We start from the raw sequence: 14,493 nt of genomic DNA, 5'->3' as shown, positions 1-14,493 counted from the left end.
GCTCACTAGCCAATGCAGCAAAAATCTCTTGAAAAAACTCAACACAAATGCCAGCAAAAGAGCATAAGTTTGAGCCTAATAAATACAGTTTACTTTTTGCTTTACCTATCTACATGAAAGTAAATTTTGTCTCGAGAGCTTCTTGAAAGTTCAGGTGCATTAGGACAAGGTCTGAAAAACGTACAAATTAAAGGCCAATTTGTAAGTATTGACAGTAACAATCTTCTGCTACGTCACCACTTATTTGATGTAAATGTGGGTTAGTGTAGCCATGGAGTGCACACTGGGTGAAAATAGCATGCAGAAGATGTGTAAGCAAGATCAGTAAACTTCACATAGTCAGGATGGAGAGATGACATCCAGAGTCAGACACAGCCCATGCGTGCATATACCGGAAATTCAGAGGCAGCATGGGAATTTGGTGCAGAGCGGAAAATTTGATCTCTGCTTGCTTTTTTGGTTCATACTATGGCTTTCTTTGAGCAGGATAAACTGAAGTCCAGGATCTCAGGCTCAGAACAAAACAGGGGCATCACAGGCAAACCCTAAGTTCATTGGTTGGTGACAACTAATAATTTGATGATCTATTACTTTCAGATTGAAGGTAAGTAGGGGATATATTTACAAGCTACAAACCCATGCGCAGGCAATGTTTTGTAACTGTATGATGTGGGAGCTGATGGATCCCCTTCTTATTTATAGCGAACACATCTGCAGCAGGAGATAACAAGGTGTCGAGCTGGATGAACACAGCAGGCCAAGCAGCAGCAGAGGAGTAGGAAGGCTGATGTTTGGGGCCTAGATCTTTCTTCAAAAAAAGGGGTCCAGGCCTGAAACGTCAGCTTTTCTGCTCCTCTGATGCTGCCTGACCTGCTGTGTTCATCCAGCTCGTGTTATCTCAGATTCTCCAGCATCTGCAGTTCCTACTACATCTGTAGCAAGTGTTGTTTGCTTAAGGAACTCTGGCTCAGAGTTGATGGACTGGAATCTGAGTTTTGACCACTGCAACATTTTAGGGAGGAGCACAATTGCATGGATATTGTGTTTCAGGAGGTTGTCACACTGAAATAACTACCTTATATTCAGCCAGTGGTTGGGGACAGAAAGGTGTGACAATGAGCAAGGCAGGAAAAGAATCCAGGAAGCTGTGCAGAAGGAGCCTGAGCTCTTAAGCTTGTTTAACAGGTTTGAGATTCTTGCTGCCTGTGTGGATGAGAGTGGGGGCTGTAGGGAAGCTGACCATTGAACATGGCACAGTAAGCCACTCAAGTTGGGGAGAAAAGAGAAATGTACTTGTAATCAGAGATAGTAAGGAGCATAGACACTGTTCCATGTGAATGGGTTCAACAGTTCTGAAGGCTGTGTTCAGAATATCTCATCTGGGCTACGGACGAACTTGGAGTGAGAGGGCAAAGGGCCAGTTTTTGTGGTCCACATAGGTATGAATGATATAAGCAGAAACAGGGAATAGGTTCAGCTGAGGGAACATGAGCAGATAGGGGCTAAATTACAAGCTGAACCGAGAAGGTAGTAATCACTGGATTACGAGCTGAGCCACATCAAATTGGCAGAAGATCAATATGATTAAAGAGGTAAATGCATGGCTCAAAGGAATGGTGTGGGGGAAGCGGTTTATATTCATGGAACTGTGGCACCAGAAATGGGGAAGGAGGGAGCTCTTCCGATGGGACAGACTCTACCTGAATCATGCTGGAACCAGAGTCCTGCGTAAATAGGGCTGTGGATGGGATTCTAAATTAAACAGTGCCAGGTAGGTTCAGCTGCCTGGAAAATTGTGGAAACATTTAAGGGTGGGGAGGGCTCAGCAGAGGTTACCACAATTTCCAGTCTAGTCACAGAAAACCTCAAGTAAACTACATCAGCATACTCTCCAGCGACAACTTGGTGACAATTCAGCTGGGGAAGACTAGCAGGCAGCTGGAGAGACCACCTCCAGTGATCACATCTTGACTGGTCAAAGTCTTAGCCACCTTTGTCACTTGCCTCTAATGTTGTAAGATAAGAAAGTCATGCCAATTTGCAACTTGACTTGCACAGTTTCCACTATTTATATGTTAATTGCTAATGCCACTTTGTCAGCAAGCCACTCTATTTAGTATGTACTTGCAGTTCTACCCACACATCACTTTTTCTTATTCATTAATGGGATGTGGGTGTCACTGGCTAGGCAGCATTTATTGCCCATCCTTAATTGCCCAGAGGGCAGTTAAGTATCAACCACATTGCTGTGGGTCTAGAGTCACATGTAGGTCAGATCAGGTAAGGATGGCAGCTTCCTTCCCTAAAGGACATTTGGTTACGTGATCAAGGTCTTCAGCGATTTGGAAACTTCAGTGACGTGTGAGGTGTAATATATCTTTCCAGCAGGAGACTCCTTCAAACACTTTCAATAAGTTGACTGATTTCATCTACAACTACCTAGACGGGACCATTTGGCACTTTACTGATTATTTTTCAACAATCTGCAGCTACGTGAGTGAATTTGTAACTCACCTTTTGATCTGCAGGTCAAAGTTGATGCTGGCCTCTGCTGTCTCCAAGCGCTGAACAGAAAAACGGAGCCCCACGGACAGCTGGTAAAGAAATGGATCAAAGCGTTAACCATCAACAGATGCTGGAGTTACAGTATGGAATTCAAACTGGGGAAAACAGTAATCAACGAGAGCACCAACAACACTAAATCTTAATGTGAATCTTACTTCAGTGTGCACTGAACCTATTAATTCATGTGAATGAAGAAACTTATCATCCTTGTTCACATCATTTTTAGCTGTTTTTCCTGCTCCTACTAAAATTTTATAAACCATTATTCAACAGCAGATTAAAATACCTTGAAAGATTTTATATATCAAAAATATATTATGGGATCGTATGCATTATTTGCAAGTCCAATGACATTTTCTGTCTGTACGAACAGACGCAAGACAGTAGATTTTACAAAGTTTGACTCCTGCTATAAAACTTTGCCAACTAAGTGTGAAGTTAAGGAATCCAAGTACAGAGGCAGCTTCAAAGACTGGCCAGAATTTCTTTTATTCACTCAGACATTGTGGATGTTGCTGGCTGGGCCAATATTTATTGCCTGTCCCTGGGTGCACTTTAGAAATTGGTGATGATCTGCCTCTTGAACTGTTACAATTCATATGCTCTAGGTAGACCAAAAGTGTCATTACGGGGTGAGTTTGAGAATTTTGACTCAGCGACACCGAAAGAACTGCCATATACTTCCATGTCTGGAAATTAAGTGGCTTGAAGGGGAACACAGTAGTGTTCCCATGTATTTGTCCTCCTACATGCAAGTGGGTTTAGAAGGTGTTGTCAAGAGCAGCTCCTGAGCACCAGTCATAGACGGAGTGGATGCTTGTCAATGTGGTGCCATTATGCAGGCTGCTTTGTCCTGAATGACGTCAACCTTCAAGCATCACAGATGTCCAAAGTGAGTAAGAAAGCCTATGGCAGGCTTGCCTGCATTGGCAGGGACATGGAGTACAAGAGTTAGCAAAACATGTTGCAGTGATATAAAACAGTTGTTAGGCCTCATTGGGAGTATTGTGTGCAGTTGTGGTCACCACAACTAGAGAGATGTTGAAGCTTTGGAGACAGTGCTGAGAAGGTTCACCAGGATGTTGCTCGGTCTCGAGCACTTAGGTTATAAGGAAAGGTTAAAAAGACTAGGATTGTTTTCACTGGAAAGACCGCGGCTGAGAGGGGACCTGATAGAGGTCTACAAAATTATGAGAAGCTTAGATAGGGTGGATAATTAGAGGCTTTTTCCCAGGGTTGAAGTTTCAATAGCAAGGGGGCACAGGTTCAAGATGAGAGGTTGAAAGTTTAAGGGAGATGTGCGAGGCAAGTTTTTCCACACAGAGTGTGGTAGGTGCCTGGAATGCACTGCCAGGAGAGGTAATGGAAGCAGGCACATTGGTGACATTTAAGGGGCATCTGGATGGTTACAAGAATACAGAGAAAATAGGAGGATACAGACTGAATAAGGGCAGAAGGTTTGTTTTTTAGTTTAGCCAGGGAATGATGATCAGCGCAGGATTGGAGGGCTGAAGGGCCTGTTCCTGTGCAGTACTTCTCTTTTGTTTGTTCTTTGTTTTTGAGTGTTGTTGGAACAATGCTCATTCAGGCAAGTGGACAGTACTCCATTACAATCCTGACTTGTGCCTTGCAGATAGTGGATAGGCTTTGCAGACTCAGGAGGCAAGTTACTTACTGCAGTATTCCTAGCTTCTGACCTGCTGTTGCAGCCACAGTACTTACATGACTCGTCAAATTCAGGTTCAGGTCAATGGTAAGCCCCCGGATGAAACATCTTGTGAGCCTGCTGAATTTTGTGTCCAAATTCCTAGCACACATGCTTGATGGATGAGCTTATAAAATCAAAGCTTCTGCTTCTAATTAGAACGTGGTAGAGCCTACAGCACAGAAACAGGCCATGTGGCATTACCGCTTTATGCCAGTGCTTGTTCTATATGAACGCCCTTCCAGTCTCTTCATCAAGCCTTACCACAATCCTTCTATTCTTTCTTCCCTGTTGTGTGTCCCCAGATTTCCCTTACATACATCTATGTGACATCTACCTAATCAATTTTGTGATACAGTATTTCATTTTCTTATCACTCTTTGGTTAATGACGGTTTTCCTGAATTCTCCATCAGATTTATTAGTGACTATCTTTGGCCTCTTGAACAAGTGGAAACATTTATGTTACAATTACCTGATTATTCTTCAAGGCCTTAGAGACTCCAATCATAATTATTTAACCTTCTGCTTTCTACAGAAACATGCCCCAGATGTTCAACCTTTACTTATAATATACATCCTCTCAGTTCTGTGCCATTGTTTTGTATCTGTGTTGCACTTTCTCTGGCACCTATATATTTCTTTGATTATTTGGACACAAGATTGCACACAGCACAAGTTAGTTGACAATTTTTCTGCTTTTCCGTTTAATACACCTTAGTTTAGTCCCTTTACTGTCTTATCGTTACTATTTTTATTGATTTATCTTTCCGTATCCTTTGTTCCTCTACCCCATTGTTGCAGTGTTTCTCCAACTTGTGTCTTATGCCCAACTTGGTGCTGCCTGTAAATCTTGACTTTGGACTCAGAACCATGAGTTGTAAATGAAAAACAAAAATGGGCCGACCCATTCTCAGCCTGTGAGAATATTCACCTTTAACACCTAATTTGTTTTCTGCTCTGTGGCCAACTTGCTATCCATTCTGTGACTTGTCTGTTCACTCTACATGTACTGGCGTTAATTATGAGTCATCTTTCAGTGCCTTGTCAAAGGCTATATAATATTCAAACATCACTTATTTTGTTTATTACTTTTCAAATACTTCAGTAAGATCAATTGTGAAATTCTTTGAATTTATTTTGACAACATTTTGAAATATTATTTATTTTAGGTGTTTCTCTATTACAGTTTTCAGTAATAATTCAATATCTTACCTACTATTGATCGGTCTCTATTTCCTGTCTTGCCCTATGTCCCCTTTAAATATAGGAACAACATTGACAGCCAATTTCCCAGCCATATTTCTGCATTTTTCAAGTTGTTACCTGTGAGTCTCTCTTGTGGAAGTCTTCACATTCCCCTGATTTTGCGTTTGTAATTTACAATTTTTTATTTTTTTTTATAATTTAATCTTGGTTCTCCTCTTCGCTTTTCAAATTGTTTGTGATTTCCTTCTTCCTGCACCTGGCCTCTTCTGTCAGTTGATATATATGTATGCATTATACACATAACAATGTTTTCCTTTAGTTTAAGTTTTGTTCTTGTTGGTTTCATTATTTATGTTGTTTCACCATAGACTTGTTCATCATGGATTTAGTTTATTTTGTTAAAATAAAGCCATGAATGAACAAGTCTATAATGAAGCAATGAACAATACATAGAACATAGAACACTACAGCACAGTACAGGCCCTTCAGCCCTCGATGTTGCGCCGATCTGTGAAACCAAACTGAAGCCCATCTAACCTACACTATTCCATTATTATCCATATGTTTCTCCAATGACCATTTAAATGCCCTTAAACTTGGTGAGTCTATTACTGTGGCAGGCAAGGCATTTCACGCTCTTAGTACTCTGAGTAAAGAACCTACCTCTAACATCTGTCCTATATCCATCGCCGCTCAAGTTAGAGCTATGTCCCCTTGTACTAGTCATCTCCATCCGAGGAAAAAGGCTCTCACTGTCCACCCTATCTAATTCTCTGATCATCTTGTATGTCACCTTACATTTCTCCTGATTCCTACTGATCATCAGGTGTCCTTTCTCTGCAGTGTGAAATGTTTTGCTGGTTTGTCTCTCTCAATTTCAGTTTATCCTCTCAAAATTCGCTTTATTTGCTGTTTCTGTTTCGTTACTTATAACTTATTACATTAATACATTTTGATTGCTATTGCCTATTTCTAGAAATTACTTCTCTTATTTGTCTAGTTCCATTCCAATAAGTTGAAACGGCATTGATTCTTCTCTGGTTGACCTTGTTATTTAGCAGGAAAGAAAGAAGCTCTACAGACACTTAAAAATTCCCTATTCATTCCTTTTGCCAGTCTCTGTGAACGAAAATTGTCAATTATTATTCTCTAACTTCTTTGAATTTCATTGATTTGACTATGTATTTCTTTTCTCCACTTGCCTCCTTTCATAAATGAAAATAAATTTTGGAGGTACTTTGCCTGTGGGTTTTCAATGATAAACATCTGCACCATTGATAAGAGATGATGTAACCATTAAGTACTATGAGTTGTTAAATGAAGAACAGTTTTGAATCACATAAAGTAAAATTTTGATGTATGACACACTTACTTTATATAAAAGCAGAAGATACATGCTATTTACAGGAGATATCAAGATGATATATCTGGCTGCTGAAACTATTCGTGATGCAGGATAGAATAACTGTTGGTGGCTGGGAATGACTCTCAGGCAGTCATTTCAATGAAGGGTTAAGAAAATTCCAAAACACTAGCTATTACCAGTGGTTTCAGTTTTTAACTTGTTTCCAATGAAATGACGTGGGTAGGCTGGTAAATTCCTGCTAGATGTTCTCACTCAGCTGGCACCACTTCACCAGACATGACATGGAAACTCCATTTATGCACATAAATGTGATTCCTACTGCACTTACCACAAAGCATGTTTGTGGAATTTACTGACCAAAAATTCCTCTTAATGCTTTTCAGATTGGTAGTGTGTCCTGAGGGTAGATTTTGTGAATTTACCTTGCCAATACAGAGCTTTAAAGGGAAGGCATGTTGGAAATCTGGGCATTGATTGATTGAAATTTCCTTAAACTGCTCCTGTTTATGGATTTTCCTGTTTCAGAATGGGAGCAGCTGTCAGGAAATTTGAGGAGGTAACGTGTTCGACAAAGGACAGTCAGTGGACTGGATATATTTGAATTTCGAAAAGGCTTTTGACAAGGTGATGCACAGCAAATTGCTAAATAACATAACAGCCCACAGTGTTTGAGGCAAGGCATTGGCCAGGATAAAGGATTGGCTGACTGGCAGAAGGCAGAGAGTAGGAGTGACAATCTTTTCAGAATGGCAGCCAGTGACTAGTAGGGTTCTGCAGGGGTCCAAATTGGGACCATAACAATTCACATTATAGATTAATGATCTGAATGGAAGAACTGAAAGCATTGTTGCTAAGTTTGCAAATGACTAATAGATCGGTGGAGGGACAGGTAGTGTTGATTAAGCCAGCATTCTGCAGAAGGACTTGGACAGAGCAGCTGAGTGGACAAGGAAGTGGCTGATTGAGTACAATGTGGGAAAATGTGAGATTATGCACTTTTGTAGGAAGAATACAGGTGTAGACAATTTTCTAAATGGGAAAAGGCTTCGGAAATCTGAAGTACAAAGAGATTTGGGAGTCCTAATGTAGGGCCCTCTTAATACAGGTTCAGTCTGTAGTTAGAAAATCAAATGCAATGTTAGCATTCATTTCAAGAAGAATACCAGAGCTGAGATATACTGCTGAGCCTGTGTGAGGTTCTGGTCAGACTGAATTTGGAATACTGTGAGCAATTTTGGGTCCCGTATCTAAGGAAACAAGTGGCATTGGATGGAGTCCAGTGCAGATTTACAAGAATGATTCCGGGGATAAAAGGCTTGTCATGTGAGGAGCAGTTGATGAAACTGTGCCTGTACTTAATAGAGTTCAGGAGGATGAGGGCAGATCTGATTGAAACTTACAGAATACTGAGAGGCCTGGATAGACTGAATGTGGAAGAAATGTTTCCACTCATCGGAGCGACTAGGATCCAAGGGCACTGCCTCAAAGTGAAGGGACAACACTTTAGAACTGAGATGAGGAGGAATTTCTTCAGCCAGAGGATGGTTAATTGGTTGAACTCATTGTTGCAGAGTGATTTGGAGGTCAAGTCATTGAGTGTATTTAAGACAGAGATAGATAGGTCCTTGATTGCTAAGTGGATCAAGGGTTATGGGTAGAAAGCAAGAGAATGGGGGTTGACAGAACAGACTTGATAGGCTGAATGACCTAATTCTGCTCCAATATATAAATTCCCAGCCAAGTCAATTGTTTTTTTAAGGAAACAATGATGAAATTGCAACAGGTTATTATATATCTGAATGCCCATAGTGATTGACAAAAGCATAAGCAGAGTTGATCACTTGAGTTAATGTACTTTTTGATCATGAATGAAAAACAGGTCTCCCTCTGTTTCCGTATATCAGGGTCTCAGCACTTATGGTTGTGCTATCCTGCTCTTATTCAGTGTATTCAATAAACCACAGCAAGATCTACACAGGATGTATGCTATGATGTAAAAGTAAATTTTATTCAGTGCATTCTCAGATTTTCAAAACTTCCGCAGCCCATAATGTATACTGTTACTGATCTGTGCGAACGTTACACACTTGACTCAGGAACTAATGTAAAGTTCAAAGGTCAGTGATTCATTTCTCCACATTGCAATCAAACAGCTCAATCAGTGATTCACCCTTTGACCTAATTCTGCACTCACTCAGTGATATAGCACTGGACCACCAACAGTTTCAAAAGAAGCATTAATTCTTTTAAAAGGCAAATTAGCTAAAAATAACAAAAAAGGCAAACAGCATCACTAACAGCACTGCTCACAGACAGAAACTTTCAGGCTGACAACAATAATACATTAATTTTGCAGTTTCTACATTAAGGATGCCACCAGCTGTGGGAACTGGCAATAACAAGCATAATGGGGTTAGAATTTCCAGTGGGTATTGGGAACTTTATGTCGGGTCAATGTTGGGGGTGCACAGCCCAGTCATTGGAGCAGCTATCTTTCCTGATTAAGGATTTGAAGCGGATTCCTGACATCGCAGGGCTAACCAAAAGGTCCACAGTAACTATCAGGCTGGTAGTCCCACCAAGAGAAACAACATGCATCGGAGGCAGAAAGGCAGCCATGTGCATTCTCATGGCTTCTGCAGTGGCGGGAAACTACTGATATGATTGCTAAACAAATGACTATGCGCCTCCAACTTTGTCACCATGGAGACAGGAAAATTCAGTCCTTGGTTCGTGATATTTTTCCAGATAACTCACTGCTAGCACCTTGTAGTATTTGCTACTCCTGTCAATATGGGATACTCGGTATAGGTTGGTTGAGGTACTTTGTTACTACTAATCCTCCTTTTTCTTTGCTCTGTCCTGGCTGTTTGGGAGCAGAGTATCTACTGCAGATGGACTGTTCTTAGATATCAAGAAGATTTATTGCCTGATAGTAGTCAAGTACAATCACATTTAGTTTGCAGGGATTACTAGGACTTCAGGAGCTGCTACAGAGAATCTCCCACTGAAATTTAAAGCAGAACTCACCATCACCACCTACAGATGGTTTGTAACATCAGTCAAATTAGTGAAGCCAATGTAACAAACATTAATCACTTCAACAATATTACCTTATATAACGGGTTCCTAACACATGCATTTAATTTTCATTAGTTAAGATTGAGCACTAGAACCATACATAGAGTATGTTCCAACAATCTAGTCACACAGATTGTAGGTTAAACAGTATTTTGGATATACCAAACTTAACACTAGTCTGGATTTTTACCTGGTCGGCTAGGAGTGAGAGAATCAAAATTAACATATAGCCTGGATCTTATGAGGCCATTGTACTCTGTAGGCTTCAATTTCTCAATCCATCTGTAGTGTCACTGGTAAGTTACCTGCTTGGAAATTACCTGCTTTACTGACCAGAAGCTAGTCTGTCATTGGAAAGGTAACTAGTCTGTGACTGAAACAAAAAGCAAAAAAAAACAAACTGTGGATGCTGTGTAAATCAGAAACAAAAAGAGAAATTACTGGAAAAAACTCAGCAGCACTGGCAGCATCTGTGAAGAGAAATCAGAGTTAACATTTCAGGTCCTGTGATCTCTCCTCAGACAATCGACAGAAAGCTGCACAGAGGTCCAGAGCACGAAATCACTAAAACTACCATCCAAGAAATAGGGAAGGCAAATGGAATTTTGGCCTTCACGACAAACGGAAGTGAGCATAAAAAAAGCTTTTAAAAGACATTTTATATAAAATAAAAGTGAAGGTCTGCTAAAACCATTCAAGGCACAAGTCAGACCACAACTGGATACTGTGGACAGTTTTGATCACCTCATGTAAGGAAAGAAAAACAGCCATTGGAGGCAATCCAGAGAAGGTTCACAAAGTCAGCGTTGGATATGGAGAGGCTTTCTTATAATGCAAGGTTAAGTAATTTGGGACTGACTCATTGGATTGTGAAAGAATAAGAGGAAACCTAACTAAAACATATTCTTGGGAGCTTAACCCAATAGATTCCATGAAGCTGTTTTCCCTTACGGGAGATTCTACAGCCAGATAGCATAATCTTAGTGAAATAACTCCACAGAGGCTGGTATCCCCTCAGCAGGCCACCACTTATTTCCATGCAGAGAGTCTTTGATGCTGATCCTGCTCCATCAGAGTGAGCAGAACCTCTGAGACTCTTGTTTTTATCTGTCAGCGAGGGTTCCCTAATTGGACCAGATTAACAGCTCTATTCAGAGAACTCATCTTCTATAAGGACCACCTGGCTGACCTCATTACAATTACCACATTTAGGATGAGATATTTGTCTGATGGGGCAACAGTGAACAGATTGTGCTTTTAGTCATTTGAGTTTCAAAGATTGAGATGTGACCTTATTGAAACATGTAAGATTCTAACGGAGTTTGACAAGACAAATCCTGAGAGAATGTGTCCCCTTGAGGAGGATTCTATAATTTGGGGGCACAGTTTAAAAATAAGAGTCAGCCATTTAGGATGGATAAGGAAAAACTTTGTTCTCTTAGAGGGGTTATAGGAACTGTTAAGCTTTGGAATTCTTTACCTCAGAGAGCAGCAAAGTCTGATTCATTGAATTTCACATTTAAGGCTGTGCTGGACAAGTTTTTGGAGTCAAATGTTATGCAGGCAGGGGTGAGAGGGGACAATAGGCAATCAGATCAGTCACACGTGTCTGCGCGGGATTCCACTAGTTTCTTCAGTGTTTTCCCCAGAGCCCAAAGATGTACAGGTTGGTGAGTTGGCCCTGCTAAATTGCTCAGAGTGTCCTGGGATATGGTGGCTAGGTAGGTTTGCCATGAGGAATGCAGAGTTGCGGGAATAGGGTTGTGGGATGGAGCTGGGTGGGTTCTCTTCAGACGGTTGGAGTGGACTCAATAGGCTGAATGGCCTGCTTCCACATTATAGGGATTCTATGGTCTTATAGAAACATGAAGACAATGAAGATAGGTGAAGGCCATTTGGCCCTTCGAGCCTGCTCCCGCCATTCATCACGATCATGGCTCATCATCCAACTCAATAGCCTAATCCTGCTTTCTCCCTATAACCTTTGATCCCATTTGCCTCAAGTGTTATACCTAGCCACCTCTTGAATACATTCAATTTTTTTGCATCCTGTGGTAATGAATTCCAAAGGGTCAGCACTCTTTGGATGAAGAAGCATCTCCTCATCTCTGTCCTAAATGGCCTACCCTGAATCTTCAGCCTGTGACCCCTGATTCTGGACACATCCTCCCTGCATCTACCCTGTCTAGTCCTGTTAGAAATTTATATGTTTCTATGAGATCCCACCTCATTCTGAACTCCAGCGAAAACAATCCTAACCTAGTTAATCTCACTTCATATGTCAAACCAGCCATCCCCAGAAACAGCATGGTGAACGTTTTCTGCACTCCCTCAAGTGCAAGAGCGTCCCTCCTCAGAAAAGGAGACCAAAACTGCTCACAATATTCTAGGTGTGGCCTCACCAAGACCCTGTATAACTGCAACAACACATCCCTGCTCCTGTACTCAAAACCTCTCACAATGAAGGGCAACATACCATTTGCCTTCTTTACTGCCTGCTTCATCTACATGCTTACCTTCAGCGACTGGTGCACAAGGACACCCAGGTCCCACTACACACTCCCCTCTCCCAACTTACAGCCATTCAGGTAGTAATCTGTCTTCCTGTTTTTATTTCCAAAGTGAATAACCTCACATTTATCCAAATTATACTGCAAAGGCAATTGATTTGCCCACTCACTCAACCTGTTCAGATCATGCTGAAGGATCTCTGCATCCTCGTCACAGTTCACCCTCCCACCCAACTTGGCATTATCTGTAATCTTTGAGATGTTCTATTTTGTTCCAAATCATTAATATATATTGTGAATGGCTGGGGTCCCAGCACTGATCCCTGTGGGACCCTACTAATTACTACCTGCCAATTTGAAAAGGACCCATTAATTTTTACACTTTGTTTCTTCTCTGCCACCCATTTTTCTATTCACCTCAATACACTTCCCCAATCCTACGCACTTTAATTCTGCAAATTAATCTCTTCTGTGGGACTTTGTCAAGCACTTTCTAGAAGTCCAAATATACCACATCAACAGGCTCCCCCTTGTCAACTCTACTAGTTACATCTTCACAGATTCCAACAGTTTTGCCAAGCATGATTTCCCTTTCATAAATCCATGCTGACTCTGATCCTGCGACTGCTTTCTAAATGCTCCACGATAAAGTTCTTGATAATGGATTTGAGAATTTTCTGCACTTCTGATGTTGGGCTCGCTGGTCTATAATTCCCTGTTTTCTCTCTACCTCCCTTTTTGAATAATGGAGTGACATTAATCACCCTCCAATCTGTGGGGACTGTTCCAGAGTCTACAGAATCCTGGAAGATGACCACCAATGCATCCACTATTTCTATAGTTGCTTCCTTAAGTACTCTGGGATGTAGATTATCAGGCCCTGGGGATTTAACCACTCTCAATTCCATCAATTTTACCAGCACCATTTCTCTACTATTACTGATCTCCCTCAATTCTTTTCTCTCACTAGATCTTGCATTCTCCAACATTTCTGGTATCTGATTTGTATCCTCTTCTCTGAAGACAAAACCAAAGTATGCACTCAGTTGTTCAGTCATTTCTTTGGCCATTATTAAACATTCCCTGTTTCTGTCTTCAGAGGACCTACATTTGCCTTCACCAATCTCCTTCTCTTCATATACTTATAGAAATGCTTAGTGTCTGTCTTTATATTCCCTGCAAGCTTACTTTCATACTGTATTTTCCCCTTCCTTTTCAATCCTTTGGTCCTTTGCTGAATTCTAAACTGCTTCCAATCCTCATACAGATTCTTTTCTTGGCCAATCTGTATGCTTCTTCCTTGGATCAGATGCTATCACTGATTTCCTTTGTAAGCCATGGATTGGTGCTCTTACCCATTTTACCTTTGTGCCACACAGGAATAAACTGCTGTTGCAGCTCCCCCCAGCATCCCTTGAATGTTGCCATTTCCTATCCGTCATCCCTTTAAGTAACTCTCTTCAACCTATCAAAGCCAACTTATACCTTATGTCTTCATAGGTCCCTTTATTAAAATTCAGTATCCTAGTTTCTGATTCAACTACCTCACTCTCCATCTTAATAAAAAATTCTATTATGTTATGGTCACTCATCCTTAATTGGTTTTGAACAGCTGGATTGGCAATGATTCCCCTCTCATGACACAGTACCCAGTCTAAGATGGCCTGCTATCTGGTTGGTTCCTCCATGTATTGGTCAAGAAAACTATCCCGTATACATTCCAGAAATTCCTCCTCTATGGTATTGTGGCAAATCTGATTTGCCCAATCTATATGCAGATTAAAATCACCCATGATCACCGATATTCCCTTATCACACGCATCTCTAATTTCCTGCTTAATGCCATTCCCAATATCACTACTGCAGTTTGGGGGTCTTTATATGTTTCTTTTCCCCTTGGTCTTTCTCAATTCTACCCATACAGGGTCCATATTGTCAGAGCTAAGATCCTTTCTCACTATTGTGTTTATTTCCTCTTTAACCAGCAATGTCACCTCACCATTTTTTCCTTTTTGCTTGACCTTTCTAAATACTGAACACTCTGGGACATTCAGTACC

At 41.0% G+C, this 14,493-nt stretch overlaps 1 protein-coding gene across 1 annotated transcript in view; it reads right to left on the bottom strand.

Annotated features, from left to right (window-relative positions):
• The window catches only part of itga8 (integrin, alpha 8), a 231,149-nt gene that overhangs the window by 78,957 nt on the left and 137,699 nt on the right, over positions 1-14,493 (bottom strand). The window contains exon 22 of the mRNA XM_048522032.2: positions 2,515-2,594. Within this exon, the coding sequence (XP_048377989.1) occupies positions 2,515-2,594 (80 nt within the window). The remainder of the gene's footprint in view (positions 1-2,514; positions 2,595-14,493) is intronic.

Source organism: Stegostoma tigrinum, chromosome 2, assembly GCF_030684315.1.
Source record: "Stegostoma tigrinum isolate sSteTig4 chromosome 2, sSteTig4.hap1, whole genome shotgun sequence".
Lineage (NCBI taxonomy): Eukaryota > Metazoa > Chordata > Chondrichthyes > Orectolobiformes > Stegostomatidae > Stegostoma > Stegostoma tigrinum.
This window is presented reverse-complemented; position numbering and strand designations above follow the sequence as displayed.